The sequence below is a fragment of the Gallus gallus genome, chromosome W (assembly GCF_016699485.2).
Source record: "Gallus gallus isolate bGalGal1 chromosome W, bGalGal1.mat.broiler.GRCg7b, whole genome shotgun sequence".
NCBI classification, from domain to species: Eukaryota; Metazoa; Chordata; class Aves; order Galliformes; family Phasianidae; genus Gallus; species Gallus gallus.
In genome coordinates, this window is record NC_052571.1 from 485,013 (window position 1) to 508,764 (window position 23,752).

At 48.6% G+C, this 23,752-nt stretch overlaps 1 protein-coding gene across 1 annotated transcript in view; it reads left to right on the forward strand.

Annotated features, from left to right (window-relative positions):
- The first annotated feature begins 582 nt into the window (after positions 1 to 582).
- The window catches only part of LOC121108220 (SMAD family member 4), a 47,192-nt gene continuing 24,022 nt past the window's right edge, over positions 583 to 23,752 (forward strand). Inside the window, exons 1-4 of the mRNA XM_040655272.2 lie at positions 583 to 1,070; positions 10,318 to 10,347; positions 14,817 to 15,008; positions 23,262 to 23,402. Coding sequence (XP_040511206.1) covers positions 656 to 1,070; positions 10,318 to 10,347; positions 14,817 to 15,008; positions 23,262 to 23,402 — 778 coding nt within the window. The 5' untranslated portion in view covers positions 583 to 655. The remainder of the gene's footprint in view (positions 1,071 to 10,317; positions 10,348 to 14,816; positions 15,009 to 23,261; positions 23,403 to 23,752) is intronic.

Here is a 23,752-nt window from a genome sequence, read left to right on the forward strand (position 1 = left end):
TACCGGAAGTCCTGTCCCAGTGCCCGGATGTCGCGCATGCGCCCTGCTCCCTAACACCAGAAGCAGCTTCCCAATGCCCGGATGTGGCGCATGCGCCCTGCTCCCTAATACCGGAAGTCGCTTCCCAATGCCCGTATGTTGCGCATGCGCCCTGCTCCTTAATATCGGAAGTCACTTCTCAATGCCCGGATATCGCGCATGCGCACTGCTCCTCAATACCAGAAGTCGCCTGCGAATGCCCGGATATCGCGCATGCGCTTTGCTCCGTAAAACCGGAAGTCGCCTGCGAATGCCCGGATATCGCGCATGCGCACTGCTCCCCAATACGAGAAGTCGCCTGCGAATGCCCGGATATCGCGCATGCGCTTTGCTCCGTAAAACCGGAAGTCGCCTGCGAATGCCCGGATATCGCGCATGCGCTGTGCTCCCGCATACCGGAAGTCGCTTCCCAATGCCCGTATGTTGCGCATGCGCCCTGCTCCCTTATACCGGAAGTCGCATCCGAATGCCCGGATGTTCCGCATGCGCACTGCTCCCACCGCCCGGAAGTCCCTCCCCTTCCCCCGGAAGCCCCCCTCCTCCATCCCCGGGGGCCGCGTCGCCTCTCCGTGCGGCCTCGGGCCTTCCGTTCGGGCCTCGCCGTCCCTCCGCCGCCATGTCCATTTCCAACCCGCCGAGCAGCAACGACGCTTGCCTCAGCATCGTCCACAGCCTCATGTGTCACCGGCAGGGGGGCGAGAGCGAGACGTTCGCCAAGCGGGCCATCGAGAGCCTGGTGAAGAAGCTGAAGGAGAAGAAAGACGAGCTGGATTCGCTCATCGCCGCCATCACCACCAACGGCGCCCACCCGAGTAAATGCGTGACCATCCAACGGACGTTGGACGGGCGGCTGCAGGTGGCGGGGAGGAAAGGCTTCCCTCACGTCATCTACGCCCGCCTGTGGCGTTGGCCCGACCTGCATAAGAACGAGTTGAAGCACGTCAAGTATTGCCAGTACGCCTTCGATCTCAAGTGCGATAGCGTGTGTGTCAATCCGTATCACTATGAGAGGGTCGTCTCGCCCGGCATCGGTGAGGATAGGGGGGGATATGGGGGGCTATGGGGGGCTATGGGGGGTAATGGGGGCCTATGGGGTTCTATGCGGGTTTATGGGGGACTGGGGGAGGATAATGGGGGGTTATGGGGTTCTATGGGGGTTTATGGCGGGGGTTTATGGGGGGTTATGGGGTTCTATGGGGGTCTATGGGGGACTATGGGGGTCTATGGGGCTTTATGGGGTTCTATGGGGCTCTATGGGGATCTATGGGGGTTTATATGGGGGCCTATGGGGTTCTATGGGGGAATATGGGGGTCTATGGGGGACTATGCGGGGTTTATATGGGGGCCTATGGGGGAATATGGGGGAATATGGGGGTCTATGGGGGACTATGGGGGTCTATGGGAGTCTATGGGGGACTATCGGGGTTTATATTGGGGCCTATGGGGTTCTATGGGGGCCTATGGGGGTTTATGGGGTGACAATGGGGTTCTATGGGGGCCTATGGAGTTCTATGGGGGTCTATGGGGCTTTATGGGGTTCTATGGGGGCCTATGGGGGACTATGGGGGGTTTATATGGGGGCCTATGGGGTTCTATGGGGTTCTATGGGGGACTATGGGGGTTTATATGGGGGTTTTATGGCGGTTTATGGGGGGATAATGGGGGGTTATGGGGTTCTATGGGGTTCTATGGGGGTTTATGGGGGGCTATGGGGTTCTATGGGGGACTATGGGGGACTATGCGGGAATATGGGGGACTATGGGAGTCTATGGGGCTCTATGGGGGACTATGGGGGGTTTATATGGGGGCCTATCGGGTTCTATGGGGGCCTATGGGGGACTGGGGGGGGGATAATGGGGGTCTATGGGGTTTTATGGGGCTCTATGGGGGACTATGGGGGACTATGGGGGGTTTACGGGGGACTGGGGGGGGATAATGGGGGTCTATGGGGTTCTATGGGGGTTTATGGGGGACTGGGGGGGGATAATGGGGGGTTATGGGGTTCTATGGGGGTTCTATGGGGGCCTATGGGGGAATATGGGGGAATATGGGGTTCTATGGGGGTTTATGGGGGGTTATGGGGGCCTATGGGGGGTTTATGGGGGTTTATGGGGTTCTATGGGGGACTATGGGGGCCTATGGGGTTCTATGGGGGTTTATGGGGGGGTTATGAGGGGGGATAATGGGGGTCTATGGGGTTCTATGGGGGCCTATGGGGTTCAATGGGGTTCTATGGGGGACTATGCGGGGTTTATATGGGGTTCTATGGGGGGTTATGGGGTTCTATGGGGGACTATGGGGGTTTATATGGGGGCCTATGGGGGAATATGGGGGAATATGGGGGCCTATGGGGTTCTATCGGGGACTATGGGGGACTATGGGGGGTTTATATGGGGGCCTATGGGGGAATAGGGGGGACTATGGGGGTCTATGGGGGACTATGGGGACTATGGGGGCCTATGGGGGTTTATATGGGGGTTCTATGGCGGTTTATGGGGGGATAATGGGGGTCTATGGGGGAATAGGGGGGACTATGGGGTTCTATGGGGGACTATGGGGTTCTATGGGGGTCTATGGGGTTCTATGGGGGGTTATGGGGTTCTATGGGGGACTATGGGGATCTATGGGGCTCTATGGGGGAATATGGGGGAATATGGGAGTCTATGAGGGAATATGGGGACCCATGGGGTTCCATGGGGGGTTATGGGGGAATATGGGGGCCTATGGGGTTCTATGGGGGTTTATGGGGGGTTATGGGGGCCTATGGGGCTCTATGGGGGTTTATGGGGGGTTATGGGGGACTATGGGGGGTTTATATGGGGTTCTATGGGGGGTTTATGGGGGAATACGGGGGCCTATGGGGGACTGAGGGGGAATATGGGGGCCTATGGGGTTCTATGGGGGCCTATGGGGTTCTATGGGGGCCTATGGGGGGTTATGGGGGGTTATGGGGGGACAATGGGGGCCTATGGGGTTCCATGGGGGACTATGGGGGGTTGATATGGGGTTCTATGGGGGACTATGGGGGAATATGGGGGACTATGGGGGAATATGGGGGCCTATGGGGTTCTATGGGGGTTTATGGGGGACTGGGGGGGGAAAATGGGGGTCTGTGGGGTTCTATGGGGGGTTATGGGGGAATATGGGGCCCTATGGGGTTCTATGGGGTTTTATGGGGGTTTATGGGGGGTTTATGGGGTTCTATGGGGGACTATGGGGGGTTATGGGGGGGTTCTATGGGGGGTTATGAGGGGTTTATGGGGGGTTATGGGGTTCTATGGGGGGTTTCTGGGGGGTTATGGGGTTCTATGGGGGGTTATGGGGGGTTTACGGGGGACTGAGGGGGGATAATGGGGGCCTATGGGAGTTTATGGGGGGTTATGGGGGGACAATGGGGGCCTATGGAGTTCTATGGGGGAATATGGGGGGTTGATATGGGGTTCTATGGGGGTTTATGGGGGACTATGGGGGAATATGGGGGCCTATGGGGGAATATGGGGGCCTATGGGGTTCTATGGGGGTTTATGGGGGGTTATGGGGGGTTTATGGGGGACTGGGGGGGGATAATGGGGGACTATGGGGGCCTATGGGGGGTTATGGGGTTCTATGCGGGGTTTATATGGGGGCCTATGGGGTTCTATGGGGGGTTTATATGGGGGGTTTATGGGGGACTGGGGGGGGATAATGGGGGTCTATGGGGTTCTATGCGGGGTTTATGGGTGGTTATGGGGGGTAATGGGGGCCTATGGGGTTTTCTGGGGGTTTATGGGGGGTTATGGGGTTCTATGGGGGCCTATGGGGTTCTATGGGGGGTTTATGGGGGACTGGGGGGGGGAAATGGGGTTCTATGGGGGGTTATGGGGTTCTATGGGGGACTATGGGGGTTTATATGGGGGCCTATGGGGTTCTATGGGGGACTATGGGGGGTTTATATGGGGTTCTATGGGGGGTTTATGGGGGACTATGGGGGAATATGGGGGACTGAGGGGGGATTTGGGGGCCTATGGGGTTCTATGGGGGCCTATGGAGTTCTATGGGGGGTTATGGGGTTCTATGGGTGTTTATGGGGGGTTATGGGGGTTTATGGGGGCCTATGGGGTTCTATGGGGGAATATGGGGGCCTATGGGGGTTTATGAGGGGATTATGGGGTTCTATGGTGAGGTTTTGTGGGGTTTTGTGGGGGGTTATGGGGGATTGGGGGGATATTAGGAGTAATGGGGCGTTATGGGGTTCTATGGGGGTTTATGGGGGGTTATGGGGGTTTATGGGGGGTTATGGGGTTCTATGGGCGTTTATGGTGGATTGGGGGGGGAATAATGGGGGTTTCTGGGGGCTTTTATGGTGTATTATGAGGGGGTTATGGGGGGTTATGGGGGGTTTATGGGGTTATGGGGTTTTATGGTGAGGATTTGGGGTTTTTTATGGGCTTTAAGGGGGGTTTATGGGAGGTTTGGGGGGGTTATGGGGTTTTATGGGGGGTTTATGGGGAGGTTATGGGGAATTGGTGAGGGGTTATGGGGATTATGGGGTTTTGGGGGGGGTTTATGTGGTTTGAGGGAAGTTTATGGGGGGTTATGGGGGATTGGGGGGGTTTTATGGGGGTTTGGGGGGTTTATGGGGGTTTTATGGGGGGTTGGGGGGCTGCTGTTGTAGCACGTAGGATGGCGTGTTAGTGTATAGGATCGCCCATTGCCCCATAGGATCCCCCACTGAGTTCCTATATTCCCCCATAGGATCCCCCATTGCCCCATAGAATCCCCCATTCCAGCCCGCATTACTCCATAGGATCCCCCATTATTCCATAGGATCCTCCATTAACCCATAGGGTCTCTCTATTACCCCATAGGATCCCACATTCCAGACCCTATTACCCCATAGGATCCCCCATTGCCCCATAGAATTCCTCATTTCAACCCATCTTACCCCATAGGAACCCCCATTGCCCCATAGGATCCCCCATTCCCCCATAGACTCCCCAATAGGATCCCCCATTCTATCCCACAATACCCCATAGGATCCCCCATTCAGTCCCCCGTTATGCCATAGGATCCCCCATTGCCCCATAGGATCCCCCATTCCCCCATAGGATCCCCCATAGGATGTCCCATTCCCCCATAGAAACCCCCATTACCCCATAGGATCCCCCATTATCCCATAGGATCCTTCGTTACCCCACTGAGTCCCCATTCCATCCCCAATTACCCCATTGTATTCCCATATTACCTCATAGGATCACCCACTATCCCATAGAAACCCCCATTCCCCCATAGGAACCCCCATTCCCCCATAGGATCCCCCGTAGGATCCCCCATCCCATTCCCACCCCAATTCCACCCCAGGTTTTCCTTCCCCTCCCATTCCCATTGAACCCCATTGAATCCCCTTTTACCCCATTGAGCCCCATTGAACCCCATTGAATCCCACTGAACCCCATTGAGCCCCATTGACCCCCATTGAGCCCCATTGAATCCCACTGAACCCCATTAAACCCCATTGGATCCCATTGAACCCCCCTGAATCCCATTGAGCCCCACTGAACCCCATTAAATCCCATTGAGCCCCATTGACCCCCATTGAATCCCATTGGATCCCATTGACCCCCATTGAATCCCATTGAGCCCCATTGAACCCCATTAAATCCCATTGACCCCTATTGAACCCCATTGAATCCCCTTTTACCCCATTGAACCCCATTGGATCCTATTGAGCCCCATTGAACCCCATTGAGTCCCATTGAATCCCATTGAGCCCCATTGAGCCCCATTGAATCCCATTGAGCCCCATTAAACCCCATTGGATCCCATTGAACCCCCCTGAATCCCATTGAGCCCCACTGAACCCCATTAAATCCCATTGAGCCCCATTGACCCCCATTGAATCCCATTGGATCCCATTGACCCCCATTGAATCCCATTGAGCCCCATTGAATCCAATTGGATCCCATTGGATCCCATTGAGCCCCACTGAACCCCATTGAACCCCATTAAACCCCACTGAACCCCATTGAACCCCACTGAGCCCCATTGAACCCCATTAAACCCCATTGAACCCCACTGAGCCCCATTTAACCCCATTGAACCCCATTCAATCCCATTAAACCCCACTGAACCCCACTGAATCCCATTGAATCCCATTGAATCCCCTTTTACCCCATTGAGCCCCATTAAAACGCATTGAACCCCACTGAATCCCATTGGATCCCATTGAACCCTATTGAATCCCATTGGATCCCATTGACTGCCATTGGATCCCATTGACCCCCATTGACCCCCATTGAATCCCATTGAGCGCCATTGAATCCCATTCCATTTCAGCTCCGATTCCACTCCACGTTTTCCCCCCCCATTGAGCCCCATTGAATCCCATTGGATCCCATTGAGCCCCATTGAATCCCATTCCATTCCCGCTCCGATTCCACTCCACGTTTTCCCCCCCCATTGAGCCCCATTGAATCCCATTGGATCCCATTGAACCCCATTGAATCCCATTGGATCCCATTGACTCCCATTGACCCCCATTGACCCCCATTGGATCCCATTGACCCCCATTGAATCCCATTCCATTCCCGCTCCGATTCCACTCCACGTTTTCCCCCCCATTGACTCCCATTGGATCCCATTGAGCCCCATTGAATCCCATTCCATTCCCGCTCCGATTCCACTCCACGTTTTCCCCCCCCATTAAACCCCATTGAATCCCATTGAACCCCATTGAATCCCATTGGATCCCATTGACTCCCATTGACCCCCATTGACCCCCATTGAATCCCATTGAGCGCCATTGAATCCCATTCCATTTCAGCTCCGATTCCACTCCACGTTTTCCCCCCCCATTGACTCCCATTGAACCCCATTGAGCCCCATTGAATCCCATTGGATCCCATTGACTCCCATTGACCCCCATTGAATCCCATTGGATCCCATTGACTCCCATTGACCCCCATTGACCCCCATTGAATCCCATTGAGCGCCATTGAATCCCATTCCATTTCAGCTCCGATTCCACTCCACGTTTTCCCCCCCCATTGACTCCCATTGAACCCCACTGAGCCCCATTGACCCCCATTGAATCCCATTGGATCCCATTGAACCCCATTGAATCCCATTGGATCCCATTGAGCCCCATTGAATCCCATTCCATTCCCGCTCCGATTCCACTCCACGTTTTCCCCCCCCATTAAACCCCATTGGATCGCATTGACCCCCATTGAACCCCATTGAGCCCCATTGAATCCCATTGGATCCCATTGACCCCCATTGAATCCCATTCCATTTCAGCTCCGGTTCCACTCCACGTTTTCCCCCCCCATTGACTCCCATTGGATCCCATTGACCCCCATTGGATCCCATTGAACCCCATTGAATCCCATTGGATCCCATTGACCCCCATTGACCCCCATTGACCCCCATTGAATCCCATTGGATCTCATTGAATCCCATTCCATTTCAGCTCCGATTCCACTCCACGTTTTCCCCCCCCCATTGACTCCCATTGAACCCCACTGAGCCCCATTGACCCCCATTGAATCCCATTGGATCCCATTGAACCCCATTGAATCCCATTGGATCCCATTGAGCCCCATTGAATCCCATTCCATTCCCGCTCCGATTCCACTCCACATTTTCCCCCCCCATTGAACCCCATTGAATCCCATTGAACCCCATTGAATCCCATTGGATCCCATTGACTCCCATTGACCCCCATTGACCCCCATTGAATCCCATTGAGCGCCATTGAATCCCATTCCATTTCAGCTCCGATTCCACTCCACGTTTTCCCCCCCCATTGACTCCCATTGAACCCCATTGAGCCCCATTGAATCCCATTGGATCCCATTGGACCCCATTGAATCCCATTGGATCTCATTGAATCCCATTCCATTTCAGCTCCGATTCCACTCCACGTTTTCCCCCCCCATTGACTCCCATTGAACCCCATTGAGCCCCATTGGATCCCATTGGATCCCATTGAACCCCATTGAATCCCATTGGATCCCATTGAGCCCCATTGAATCCCATTCCATTTCAGCTCCGATTCCACTCCACGTTTTCCCCCCCCATTGACTCCCATTGAACCCCACTGAGCCCCATTGACCCCCATTGAATCCCATTGGATCCCACTGAGCCCCACTGAATCCCATTCCATTTCAGCTCCGATTCCACTCCACGTTTTCCCCCCCCATTGACTCCCATTGAACCCCACTGAGCCCCATTGACCCCCATTGACTCCCATTGGATCCCATTGACCCCCATTGACCCCCATTGAACCCCATTGAGCCCCATTGAATCCCATTGGATCCCATTGGATCCCATTGGACCCCATTGAATCCCATTGGATCTCATTGAATCCCATTCCATTTCAGCTCCGATTCCACTCCACGTTTTCCCCCCCCATTGACTCCCATTGAACCCCACTGAGCCCCATTGACCCCCATTGAATCCCATTGGATCCCATTGAACCCCATTGAATCCCATTGGATCCCATTGAGCCCCATTGAATCCCATTCCATTCCCGCTCCGATTCCACTCCACGTTTTCCCCCCCCATTAAACCCCATTGGATCGCATTGACCCCCATTGAACCCCATTGAGCCCCATTGAATCCCATTGGATCCCATTGACCCCCATTGAATCCCATTCCATTTCAGCTCCGGTTCCACTCCACGTTTTCCCCCCCCATTGACTCCCATTGGATCCCATTGACCCCCATTGGATCCCATTGAACCCCATTGAATCCCATTGGATCCCATTGACCCCCATTGACCCCCATTGACCCCCATTGAATCCCATTGAGCGCCATTGAATCCCATTCCATTTCAGCTCCGATTCCACTCCACGTTTTCCCCCCCCCATTGACTCCCATTGAACCCCACTGAGCCCCATTGACCCCCATTGAGCCCCATTGGATCCCATTGAACCCCATTGAATCCCATTGGATCCCATTGAGCCCCATTGAATCCCATTCCATTTCCGCTCCGATTCCACTCCACGTTTTCCTTCCAACCCCATTCCCATTCCGCTCCATTAAGAACCCATTAAGCCCATTAATAACCCCATTAATCCCACTAATAGCCTCATTAATCCCATTAATAACCCCATCAATGCCATTAATAGCCCCATGAATCCTATTAGTTACCCAGTGGTCCCATTAATAGTTCAGTTAATACCATTAATAACTTCATTAATGCTATGAATAACCCCAATAATCGCAATAATAATCCCATTAGCTCATTAATAACCCTATTAATCCCATTAATAACCCCATTAATAGCCCCATTAATCCATTAATAATTCAATCAATGCCATTAATAACCCCTTTAGCGCATTAATAACCTCACTGATCCCATTTATACTCTGATTAATGCCATTAATAGCCCCATTAATCCTTCTAATACCCCAATTAATCCAATTAATAATCCTATTAATTCCATTAATAGCCCCACCAATCCGTTAATAATACATCAGGAGTGCTATTAATCCATTAATGATCCCATGAATGTCATTATTAATCCATCCATAATGTCATTAATGCTATTTGGTTTGCTATTAATGCTCCTAATAACTCAATTAATTCACTAATAATAGTATTAAACTTATTATTAACTTATCAATAATGGTATTAATTTCATCTTTATTCTTATTAATGCCATTAATAACCCTATTAATGTATTAAAAATCATATTAATCCCACTATTAGCCCATTAATAACGTTATTAGTGCCGTCTGTATGCCTATTAACCATACTAATAGCCTCATTAAGCCATTAATAATCCTATTAATCTCACTATTAACCCCTCAATAATGCTATTAATTCCATTTGTATTCCTATTAATGCCATCAATAACCCCGTTAATCCATTAATAATTGTGCCAATCTGACTAATAATGCTATTAATTGCACCTATAGTTCGATAACTTGCATTAATAGCCCCATTAGTCCATTAATAATCCCATTAATCTCACTATTAACCCTCTTATAATGCCATTAGTTCTATTTCTATTGGTATTAATGCCATCGATAGCACTCTTAATGTATTACTAATGGTATTAATCTCACTATTAGCTCATTAATAACGCTATTAGTGCCGTCTGTATGCCTATTAGGCATACTAATAGGCTCATTAAGCCATTAATAATCCCATTAATCCCCCTATTAGCTGATTAATAGCGCTATTAGTGTCAGTTGTTTTGGTAGTACGGCTGTTAACAGTGTTATTAGTGGATTAATAAGGCTATTAATGGCATTAATAAGGCCGTTAATGGCTGTGTTCCCATTGCAGATCTGTCCGGGCTGACCCTGCAGAGCTCTGGTGAGGAATGGGGGTAATAATGGGGTTTTTGGGGGGTCAAAAAGGGCTTTTGGGGCCGAATTTGGGGTCCAAAAGTGCCATTTTGGGGTCAAAAAGGGGAATTTTGGGGGGGATTTGGGGTCAAAAAGTGCCATTTTGGGGTCAGAAAGTGCCATTTTTGGGGTATTTGGGGTCAAAAAGGGGAATTTTGGGGGGATTTGGGGTCCAAAAGGGGAATTTTGGGGTCCCGAAGTGCCATTTTGGGGTTATTTGGGGTCCAAAAGGGGAATTTTGGGGCCAAAAAGTGCCATTTTGGGGTCCAAAAGTGCCTTTTTTGGGTTATTTGGGGTCAAAAAGGGGAATTTTGGGGGGGATTTGGGTCCAAAAGCGCCATTTTGGAGTCAAAAAGGGGAATTTTGGGGGGATTTGGGGTCCAAAAGGGGAATTTTGGGGCCAAAAAGGGGAATTTTGGGGTCGAAAAGTGCCTTTTTTGGGTTATTTGGGGTCAAAGAGGGGAATTTTGGGGGGGTTTGGGGTCGAAAAGTGCCATTTTGGGGTCAGAAAGTGCCATTTTTGGGGGGGATTTGGGGTCCAAAAGGGGAATTTTGGGGCCCAAAAGTGCCATTTTGGGCTCAAAAAGTGCCATTTTGGGGTCCAAAAGTGCCATTTTGGGGTTATTTGGGGTCAAAAAGGGGAATTTTGGGAGGGGTTTGGGGTCCAAAAGTGCCATTTTGGGGTCCAAAAGTGCCCTTTTTTTGGGGTATTTGGGGTCTAAAAGGGGAATTCTGGGGTCAAAAAGAACCATTTTGGGGGTATTTGGGGTGAAAAAGGGGAATTTTGGGGTCAAAAAGGGGAATTTTGGGGGGGATTTGGGGTCAAAAAGGGGAATTTTGGAATCAAAAAGTGCCATTTTGGGGTTATTTGGGGTCAAAAAGGGGAATTTGGGGGGGATTTGGGGTCCAAAAGTGCCATTTTGGGGTCCAAAAGTGCCTTTTTTGGGGTATTTGGGGTCCAAAAGTGGAATTTTGGGGGTTATTGGGGTCAAAAAGTGCCATTTTGGGGTCAAAAATCCCATTTTGGGGGGATTTGGTGTCAAAAAATGCCATTTTGGGGGGATTTGGGCTCGAAAAGTACCATTTTGGGGTCCAAAAGTGCCATTTTGGGGCTGTTTTGGGGTGGCAAAGTGGGACTGAGTGAAGATTTGGGGTCGAAAAGTGGCATTTTGGGGTCCAAAAGTGCCATTTTGGGGTGAAAAACCCCATTTTGGGGCTCTTTGCGGTGGAAAAGTGGAATTTTGGGGTTATTTGGGGTCCAAAAGGGGAATTTTGGGGTCCAAAAGTGCCATTTTGGGGTTATTTGGGGTCCAAAAGGGAATTTTTGGGGGGGATTTGGGGTCCAAAAGTGCCATTTTGGGGTCAAAAAGTGGAATTTTGGGGGGGATTTGGGGTCAAAAAGGGGAATTTTGGAATCAAAAAGGGCCATTTTGGGGTTATTTGGGGTCTAAAAGGGGAATTTTGGGGTCCAAAAGTGCCATTTTGGGGTATTTGGGGTCCAAAAGGGGAATTTTGGGGTCAAAAAGGGGAATTTTGGGGTCCAAAAGTGCCATTTTGGGGTTATTTGGGGTAGAAAAGGGGAATTTTGGGGGGGATTTGGGGTCCAAAAGTGTCATTTTTGGGGTATTTGGGGTCAAAAGTGCAGTTTTTGGTTATTTGGGGTCCAAAATGGGAATTTTGGGGGAATTTGGGGTCAAGAAGTGAAATTTTGGGGGGTATTTGGGGTCCAAAAGGGGAATTTTGGGGTCAAAAAGTGCCATTTTGGGGTCAAAAAGGGGAATTTGGGGTCGAAAAGTGGCATTTTGGGGTCCAAAAGTGCCATTTTGGGGCCAGAAAGTACCATTTTGGGGTTATTTGGGGTCCAAAAGGGGAATTTTGGGGCTATTTGGGGTCCAAAAGTGCCATTTTTGGGGTTAAAAAGTGCCTTTTTTGGGGTATTTGGGGTCCAAAAGTGGAATTTTGGGGGTTACTGGGGTCAAAAAGTGCCATTTTGGGGTCAAAAAGTGGAATTTTGGGGGGTATTTGGGGTCCAAAAGGGGAATTTGGGGTCAAAAAGTGGCATTTTGGGGTCCAAAAGAACCATTTTGGGGGTATTTGGGGTGAAAAAGGGGAATTTTGGGGTCAAAAAGTGCCATTTTGGGGTCAAAAAGGGGAATTTGGGGGGGATTTGGGGTCGAAAAGTGGCATTTTGGGGTCCAAAAGTGCCATTTTGGGGTCCGAAAGTGCCATTTTGGGGGTATTTGGGGTCCAAAAGGGGAATTTGGGGTCCAAAAGTGCCATTTTGGGGTCAAAAAGGGGAATTTTGGGGTCCAAAAGTGCCATTTTGGGGTTATTTGGGGTCAAAAAAGGGAATTCTGGGGGGATTTGGTGTCAAAAAGTGCCATTTTTTGAGGATTTGGGGTCGAAGAGTGTCATTTTGGGGTCGAAAAGTGCCATTTTGGGGTCAAAAAGGGGAATTTTGGGGTTATTTGGGGGTCCAAAAGTGCCATTTTGGGGTCAAAAATCCCATTTTGGGGGGATTTGGTGTCAAAAAATGCCATTTTGGGGGGATTTGGGCTCGAAAAGTACCATTTTGGGGTCCAAAAGTGCCATTTTGGGGCTGTTTTGGGGTGGCAAAGTGGGACTGAGTGAAGATTTGGGGTCGAAAAGAGGCATTTTGGGGCCCAAAAGTGCCATTTTGGGGTCAAAAAGGGGAATTTTGGGGGGATTTGGGGTCGAAAAGTGCCATTTTGGGGTTATTTGGGGGTCCAAAAGTGCCATTTTGGGGTCAAAAATTCCATTTTGGGGGGATTTGGTGTCAAAAAATGCCATTTTGGGGGGATTTGGGCTCGAAAAGTACCATTTTGGGGTCCAAAAGTGCCATTTTGGGGCTGTTTTGGGGTGGCAAAGTGGGACTGAGTGAAGATTTGGGGTCGAAAAGAGGCATTTTGGGGCCCAAAAGTGCCATTTGGGGGTCAAAAAGGGGAATTTGGGGGGGATTTGGGGTTGAAAAGTGCCATTTTGGGGTTATTTGGGGGTCAAAAAGTGCCATTTTGGGGGCAAAAAGTGGAATTTTGGGGGGTATTTGGGGTCCAAAAGGGGAATTTGGGGTCAAAAAGTGGCATTTTGGGGTCCAAAAGAACCATTTTGGGGGTATTTGGGGTGAAAAAGGGGAATTTTGGGGTCAAAAAGTGCCATTTTGGGGTCAAAAAGGGGAATTTGGGGGGGATTTGGGGTCGAAATGTGGCATTTTGGGGTCAAAAAGTGCCATTTTGGGGTCAAAAAGGGGAATTTGGGGGGGATTTGGGGTCGAAAAGTGGCATTTTGGGGTCCAAAAGTGCCATTTTGGGGCCAGAAAGTACCATTTTGGGGTTATTTGGGGTCCAAAAGGGGAATTTTGGGGAGGTTTGGGGTCCAAAAGTGCCATTTTTGGGGTCAAAAAGTGCCTTTTTTGGGGTATTTGGCGTCCAAAAGTGGAATTTTGGGGGTTACTGGGGTCAAAAAGTGCCTTTTTGGGGTCAAAAATCCCATTTTGGGGGGATTTGGTGTCAAAAAATGCCATTTTGGGGGGATTTGGGCTCGAAAAGTACCATTTTGGGGTCCAAAAGTGCCATTTTGGGGCTGTTTTGGGGTGGCAAAGTGGGAGTGAGTGAAGATTTGGGGTCGAAAAGTGGCATTTTGGGGTCCAAAAGTGCCATTTTGGGGTCAAAAAGGGGAATTTTGGGGGGGATTTGGGGTCGAAAAGTGCCATTTTGGGGTTATTTGGGGGTCCAAAAGTGCCATTTTGGGGTCCAAAAGTGGAATTTTGGGGGGATTTGGGGTCCAAAAGTGCCATTTTGGGGTTATTTGGGGGTCAAAAAGTGCCATTTTGGGGGCAAAAAGTGCCTTTTTTGTGGTATTTGGGGTCCAAAAGTGGAATTTTGGGGTATTTGGGGGTCCAAAAGTGCCATTTGGGGGTCAAAAAGTGCCATTTAGGGGCCAGAAAGTGCCATTTTGGGTTATTTGGGGTCCAAAATGGGAATTTCGGGGTCAAAAAGTGCTATTTTGGGGTCAAAAATGCCATTTTGGGGGGATTTGGGCTCGAAAAGTACCATTTTGGGGTCCAGAAGTGCCATTTTGGGGCTGTTTTGGGGTGGCAAAGTGGGAGTGAGTGAAGATTTGGGGTCGAAAAGAGGCATTTTGGGGTCCAAAAGTGCCATTTTGGCGTTATTTGGTATCAAAAAGTGCCATTTTGGGGCTATTTGGGGTCGAAAAGTGTCATTTTGTTGGGATTTGGGGTCAAAAAGTGCCATTCTTTTGGGATTTGGGGTCGAAGAGTGTCATTTTGGGGTCGAAAAGTACCATTTTGGGGTCCAAAAGTGCCATTTTGGGGCTGTTTTGGGGTGGCAAAGTAGGAGTGAATGAAGATTCGGGGGGTTCCAGTGGCTTTGTGCGTATGTTATTCTTTTTCGGGGGGAGCCCCGTCCAGTTTGTTGGTGAAGGACGAATACGTCCCCGACTTCGAAGCTCAGCCCTCCCTCTCCTCCACCGACGGCCATTCGGTTCAGACCATCCAACACCCACCGGGCGGTAGAGCTCCCGCTGAGGCCTACAGCGGCGCTACGGAAACCGGAGCCGCCAACTTCCCTTCTATCCCGGTGGCGTCCAGCAGTGAGTTCCAAGATGGCCGCCGCGGGCCTCGTTATGTCCTTAATTGTGGCTATTAGGGCTTCGTTTCATCAATAATCCCATTAATCCATCCATAATCCCATTAACGGTCCCAACTTCGCTTCTATCCCGGTGGCGTCCAGCAGTGAGTTCCAAGATGGCCGCCGTGGGCTTTGTTGTATACTTTATTACAGTTATAAGGCTTTAATCCCATTAATCTATCAATAATCCCATTAATCCCATCACTAATCCCATCAATAATCGCATCAGTCCATCAATAATCCCATTAACCCATCAATAATGCCATCAATCCATCAATAATCCCATTAACGGTCCCACCTTCCCTCCTATCCCGGTGGCGTCCAGCAGTGAGTTCCAAGATGGCCGCCGCGGGCCTCGTTATGTCCTTAATTGTGGCTATTAGGGCTTCATTTCATCAATAATCCCATTAATCCATCCATAATGCCATTAACGGTCCCACCTTTCCTTCTATCCCGGTGGCGTCCAGCAGTGAGTTCCAAGATGGCCGCCATGGGCTTTGTTGTATACTTAATTACACTTATAAGGCTTTAATCCCATTGATCTATCAATAATCCCATTAATCCCATCACTAATCCCATCAATAATCGCATCAGTCCATCAATAATCCCATTAACCCATCAATAATGCCATCAATCCATCCGTAATCCCATTAACGGTCCCAACTTCCCTTCTATCCCGGTGGCGTCCAGCAGTGAGTTCCAAGATGGCCGCCGCGGGCCTCGTTATGTCCTTAATTGTGGCTATTAGGGCTTCATTTCATCAATAATCCCATTAATCCATCCGTAATCCCATTAATCCCATCCTTAATCCCATTGTTTATTCCATCATCGCATCATTAGTCCCATCAATCCATCAATAATGCCATCAATCCATCAATAATCCCATTAACCCATCAATAATCCCATTAACCCATCAATAATCCCATTAACCCATCAATAATCCCATTAAACCCATCAATAATCCCATCAATCCATCAATAATCCCAATAATCCATCAGTAATCCCATTAACGGTCCCAACTTCCCTTCTATCCCGGTGGCGTCCAGCAGTGAGTTCCAAGATGGCCGCCGCGGGCCTCGTTATGTACTTAATTGTGGCTATTAGGGCTTCGTTTCATCAATAATCCCATTAATCCATCCATAATCCCATTAACGGTCCCAACTTCGCTTCTATCCCGGTGGCGTCCAGCAGTGAGTTCCAAGATGGCCGCCATGGGCTTTGTTGTATACTTAATTACACTTATAAGGCTTTAATCCCATTGATCTATCAATAATCCCATTAATCCCATCACTAATCCCATCAATAATCGCATCAGTCCATCAATAATCCCATTAACCCATCAATAATGCCATCAATCCATCCGTAATCCCATTAACGGTCCCAACTTCCCTTCTATCCCGGTGGCGTCCAGCAGTGAGTTCCAAGATGGCCGCCGCGGGCCTCGTTATGTCCTTAATTGTGGCTATTAGGGCTTCATTTCATCAATAATCCCATTAATCCATCCGTAATCCCATTAATCCCATCCTTAATCCCATTGTTTATTCCATCATCGCATCATTAGTCCCATCAATCCATCAATAATGCCATCAATCCATCAATAATCCCATTAACCCATCAATAATCCCATTAACCCATCAATAATCCCATTAACCCATCAATAATCCCATTAAACCCATCAATAATCCCATCAATCCATCAATAATCCCAATAATCCATCAGTAATCCCATTAACGGTCCCAACTTCCCTTCTATCCCGGTGGCGTCCAGCAGTGAGTTCCAAGATGGCCGCCGCGGGCCTCGTTATGTACTTAATTGTGGCTATTAGGGCTTCGTTTCATCAATAATCCCATTAATCCATCCATAATCCCATTAACGGTCCCAACTTCGCTTCTATCCCGGTGGCGTCCAGCAGTGAGTTCCAAGATGGCCGCCGCGGGCCTCGTTTTGTACTTAATTGTGGCTATTAGGGCTTCGTTTCATCAATAATCCCATTAATCCATCCGTAATCCCATTAATCGCATCCTTAATCCCATTGTTTATTCCATCATCGCATCATTAGTCCCATCAATCCATCAATAATGCCATCAATCCATCAATAATCCCATTAACCCATCAATAATCCCATTAACCCATCAATAGTCCCATCAATCTATCAATAGTCCCATTAACCCATCAATAATCCCATTAACCCATCAATAATGCCATTAACCCATCAATAACCCCATCAATCCCATCAATAATCCCATTAACCCATCAATAATCCTATTAACCCATCAATAATCCCATTAACACATCAATAACCCCATCAATCCATCAATAATCCCATTAATCCATCAGTAATCCCATTAACGGTCCCGACTTCCCTTCTATCCCGGTGGCGTCCAGCAGTGAGTTCCAAGATGGCCGCCGCGGGCCTCGTTATGTCCTTAATTGTGGCTATTAGGGCTTCGTTTCATCAATAATCCCATTAATCCATCCATAATCCCATTAACGGTCCCAACTTCCCTTCTATCCCGGTGGCGTCCAGCAGTGAGTTCCAAGATGGCCGCCATGGGCTTCGTCGTATACTTAATTACGCTCATAAGGCTTTAATTTGATCTATAATCCCATTAATCTATCCATAATCCCATTAATCCCATCACTAATCCCATCAATAATCCCATCAGTCCATCAATAACCCCATTAACCCATCAATAACCCCATCAACCCATCAATAGTCCCATTAACCCATCAATAATCCCATCAATCTATCAATAATCCCATCAACCCATCAGTAATCCCATTAACCCATCAATAGTCCCATCAATCTATCAATAGTCCCATTAATCCCATCAGTAATCCCATTAACCCATCAATAATCCCATTAATAACCCCATCAATCCATCAATAATCCCATTAACCCATCAGTAATCCCATCAATCCAACAATAATCCCATCAGTCCATCAATAACCCCATTAACCCATCAGTAATCCCATTAACCCATCAGTAATCCCATCAATCCATCAATAACCCCATCAATCCCATCAATAATCCCATTAACCCATCAATAATCCCATCAATCCCATCAATAATCCCATTAACCCATCAATAATCCCATTAACCCATCAATAATCCCATTAACACATCAATAACCCCATCAATCCATCAATAATCCCATTAATCCATCAATAATCCCATTAACGGTCCCACCTTTCCTTCTATCCCGGTGGCGTCCAGCAGTGAGTTCCAAGATGGCCGCCGCGGGCCTCGTTATGTCCTTAATTGTGGCTTTTAGGGCTTCGTTTCATCAATAATCCCATTAATCCATCCGTAATCCCATTAATCGCATCCTTAATCCCATTGTTTATTCCATCATCGCATCATTAGTCCCATCAATCCATCAATAATGCCATCAATCCATCAATAATCCCATTAACCCATCAATAATCCCATTAACCCATCAATAATCCCATTAACCCATCAATAGTCCCATCAATCCATCAATAATGCCATCAATCCATCCATAATCCCATTAACCCATCAATAATCCCATTAACCCATCAATAGTCCCATCAATCTATCAATAGTCCCATTAATCCCATCAGTAATCCCATTAACCCATCAATAATCCCATTAATAACCCCATCAATCCATCAATAATCCCATCAACCCATCAGTAATCCCATCAATCCAACAATAATTCCATCAATCTATCAATAATCCAATTAACCCATCAATAATCCCATTAACCCATCAATAATCCCATCAATCCCATCAATAATCCCATTAACCCATCAATAATCCCATTAACCCATCAATAATCCCATTAAACCCATCAATAATCCCATCAATCCATCAATAATGCCATCAATCCATCCGTAATCCCATTAACGGTCCCAACTTCCCTTCTATCCCGGTGGCGTCCAGCAGTGAGTTCCAAGATGGCCGCCGCGGGCCTCGTTATGTCCTTAATTGTGGCTATTAGGGCTTCGTTTCATCAATAATCCCATTAATCCATCCATAATCCCATTAACGGTCCCAACTTCCCTTCTATCCCGGTGGCGTCCAGCAGTGAGTTCCAAGATGGCCGCCATGGGCTTCGTCGTATACTTAATTACGCTCATAAGGCTTTAATTTGATCTATAATCCCATTAATCTATCAATAATCCCATTAATCCCATCACTAATCCCATCAATAATCCCATCAGTCCATCAGTAGTCCCATTAACCCATCAATAGTCCCATCAATCTATCAGTAATCCTATCAATCCATCAATAATCCCATCAATCCATCAATAATCCCATCAGTCCATCAATAACCCCATTAACCCATCAATAATCCCATTAACCCATCAATAGTCCCATTAACCCATCAATAACCCCATCAATCCATCAATAATCCCATTAATCCATCAGTAATCCCATTAACGGTCCCAACTTCCCTCCTATCCCGGTGGCGTCCAGCAGTGAGTTCCAAGATGGCCGCCGCGGGCCTCGTTATGTCCTTAATTGCGGCTATTAGGGCTTCATTTAATCAATAATCCCATTAATCCATCCGTAATCCCATTAATCGCATCCTTAATCCCGTCATTTATTCCATTAACGCATCAATAGTACCACTGATCCATCAGTAATCCCCTCCGTCTATCATTAATCCCATAATCCCATCATTAATCCCATAATCCCATCATTAATCCCATCAATCGTCCCATAATCCCATCGTTAAGGCCATCAATCCATCAATAATCCCATTAATAAACCCATCAATCCATCCATAATCCCATTAACCCATCAATAATCCCATCAGTCCATCAATAACCCCATTAACCCATCAATAATCCCATCAATCCCATCAATAACCCCATTACTCCCATCAATAATCCCATTAACCCATCAATAATCCCATTAACACATCAATAACCCCATCAATCCATCAATAATCCCATTAACCCATCAGTAATCCCATTAACGGTCCCAGCTTTCCTTCTATCCTGGTGGTGTCCAGCAGTGAGTTCCAAGATGGCCGCCGCGGGCCTCGTTTTGTACTTAATTGTGGCTATTAGGGCTTCATTTAATCAATAATCCCATTAATCCATCCGTAATCCCATTAATCCCATCCTTAATCCCGTCATTTATTCCATAATCCCATCAATAATCCCATCAATCTGTCAATAATCCCATGAATAACCCCATCAACCCATCAGTAATCCCGTTAACCCATCAATAATCCCATCAATCCATCAATAATCCCATTAATAACCCCATCAACCCATCAATAATCCCATTAATCCCATCAATAATCCCATTAATTCCATTAATAATCCCATAATCTCGTCAATAATCCCATTAATCCCGTTATTAACCTCATAATCCCAATAATAATTCCATTAATCCATTAGTAATCCCATTAATAAGCGCATTAATGCATTAATAATTCTATTAGTCTAATTATAACCACATTAACCTATTAGTAATGGTATTAATCAATCAGTAATCTTATTAATAATGTCCCAAATCCATTAATAACCACATTAGATTATTTATAATGCCATTAATGTATCTTCAATCACATTAATACATCAATTGCGTCATAAATAAACCAATCACTCCATTAATAACCCAATTAATCTATTTATGATCTTATTAATCTACTAAAAATCCCATTAGTAATGCCATTAATCCATCAGCAGTGCCATTAAATCCCATTAATAACGCCGATAGACCATGAATAACTCACCAAGAATCTCATTAATCAATCAGCAATCCCGTTAATCCCATTAATACTCTTATTAGTCCGGTAATAACTCATCCATCATCCTGCAGGACCTCCAATCCAAGATGGCCACCCCCAAAACAGCCGCTCTATATAAAACTCTATGGTCAAAAGTCCACCGTCCCCCCCCCCCCCCTTCTTAACGCCAGTCCTCCAATCCAAAATGGCCACCCCAAAACAGCCACTCTATACAAAATTCTATGGTCAAAAGTCCTCCTCCCCCTTCTTAACGCCAGTCCTCCACTCCAAAATGGCCACCCCCAAAACGGCCCCTCTATCCTAAACTCTATGGTCAAAAGTTCCCCCCCTCCCCCTTCTTAACGCCAGTCCTCCAATCCAAAATGGCCGCTCTAGCCAAAACTCTATGGTCAAAAGTCCCCCCCGCCCCCCTTCTTAATGCCAATCCTCCACTCCAAGATGGCCGCCCCAAAACAGCCACTATATAAAACTCAATGGTCAGAAGTCCCCCCCACTTCTTAACGCCAATCCTCCACTCCAAGATGGCCACCCCAAAACGGCCACTCTATACAAAACTCTATGGTCAAAAGTCCTCCTCCCCCTTCTTAACGCCAGTCCTCCACTCCAAAATGGCCACCCCCAAAACGTCCCCTCTAGCCTAAACTCTATGGTCAAAAGTCCCCCCCACCTTCTTAACGCCAGTCCTCCAATCCAAAATGGCCACCCCCAAAACGGCCCCTCTAGCCTAAACTCTATGGTCAAAAGTCCCCCCCCGCCCCCCCTTCTTAACACCAATCCTCCACTCCAAGATGGCCACCCCCAAAACGGCCCCTCTATCCTAAACTCTATGGTCAAAAGTTCCCCCCCTCCCCCTTCTTAACGCCAGTCCTCCAATCCAAAATGGCCGCTCTAGCCAAAACTCTATGGTCAAAAGTCCCCCCCGCCCCCCCTTCTTAATGCCAATCCTCCACTCCAAGATGGCCGCCCCAAAACAGCCACTCTATATAAAACTCTATGGTCAGAAGTCCCCCCCACTTCTTAACGCCAGTCCTCCACTCCAAAATGGCCACCCCCAAAACGGCCCCTCTAGCCTAAACTCTATGGTCAAAAGTCCCCCCCACCTTCTTAACGCCAGTCCTCCAATCCAAAATGGCCACCCCAAAACAGCCACTCTATACAAAACTCTATGGTCAAAAGTCCCCCCTCCCCCTCCTTCTTAATGCCAGTCCTCCAATCCAAGATGGCCGCCCCAAAACGGCCCCTCTAGCCTAAACTCTATGGTCAAAAGTTCCCCCCCTCCCCCTTCTTAACACCAGTCCTCCAATCCAAAATGGCCGCTCTAGCCAAAACTCTATGGTCAAAAGTCCCCCCCCCTCCCCCTTCTTAATGCCAATCCTCCACTCCAAGATGGCCGCCCCAAAACAGCCACTCTATATAAAACTCTATGGTCAGAAGTCCCCCCCACTTCCTAACGCCAATCCTCCACTCCAAGATGGCCACCCCAAAACGGCCACTCTATACAAAACTCTATGGTCAAAAGTCCTCCTCCCCCTTCTTAACGCCAGTCCTCCAATCCAAGATGGCCGCCCGAAAACAGCCACTCTATACAAAACTCTATGGTCAAAAGTCCCCCCCCCCCTTCCCCTTCTTAACGTCAATCCTCCAATCCAAAATGGCCACCCCAGAACAGCCACTCTATACAAAACTCTATGGTCAAAAGTCCCCCCCCCCTTCCCCTTCTTAACGTCAGTCCTCCAATCCAAAATGGCTGCTCTAGCCAAAACTCTATGGTCAAAAGTCCCCCCCCCTCCCCCTTCTTAACGCCAATCCTCCACTCCAAGATGGCCGCCCCAAAACAGCCACTCTATATAAAACTCTATGGTCAAAAGTCCCCCCCACTTCTTAACGCCAATCCTCCACTCCAAGATGGCCACCCCCAAAACAGCCCCTCTATACAAAACTCTATGGTCAAAAGTCCCCCGCCCCCCACTTCTTAACGCCAATCCTCCAATCCAAGATGGCCACCCCAAAACGGCCACTCTATACAAAACTCTATGGTCAAAAGTCCTCCTCCCCCTTCTTAACGCCAGTCCTCCACTCCAAAATGGCCACCCCCAAAACGGCCCCTCTAGCCTAAACTCTATGGTCAAAAGTCCCCCCCACCTTCTTAACGCCAGTCCTCCAATCCAAAATGGCCACCCCAAAAACAGCCACTCTATACAAAACTCTATGGTCAAAAGTCTCCCCTCCCCCTCCTTCTTAATGCCAGTCCTCCAATCCAAGATGGCCACCCCAAAACGGCCACTCTATACAAAACTCTATGGTCAAAAGTCCTCCTCCCCCTTCTTAACGCCAGTCCTCCAATCCAAAATGGCCGCTCTAGCCAAAACTCTATGGTCAAAAGTCCCCCCCCTCCCCCTTCTTAACGTCAATCCTCCACTCCAAGATGGCCGGCCCGGAAGCGGCCGCTCTGTTGCCTACTCTATGATCTCCGGTCCTCCCAGGCCAACCCCCCACCGTATTACCGGGCGCCCATAACGACTCTCTCCTCCCGTTGGCTCCGGGACCGCAGGCGGCGGCGGCGGCGGCGGCGGCGGCGGCGGCTCAGAACGGTTTCCCGGCCCAACCGGCGACCTATCACCACAGTGAGTGGCCGAAGGGGCGCCCCGAAAGGCCCCCAACGACCCCATAATGGACCATACGGCCCTTGGGGTCCCATTGGGGTCCCTATATCCCATTGGGGTCCCTATATCCCATTGGGGTCCCATTGGGGTCCCTATATCCCATTGGGGTCTCTATATCTCATTGGGGTCCCATTGGGGTCCCTATATCCCCTTGGTGTCCCTATATCCCATTGGGGTCCCCATATCCCACTGGTGACCCTATAACCCATTGGGGTTTCATTGGGGTCTCTATATCCCATTGGGGTCCCTATATCCCGTTGGGGTCCCTATATCCCATTGGGGTCCCATTGGGGTCCCTGTATCCCATTGGG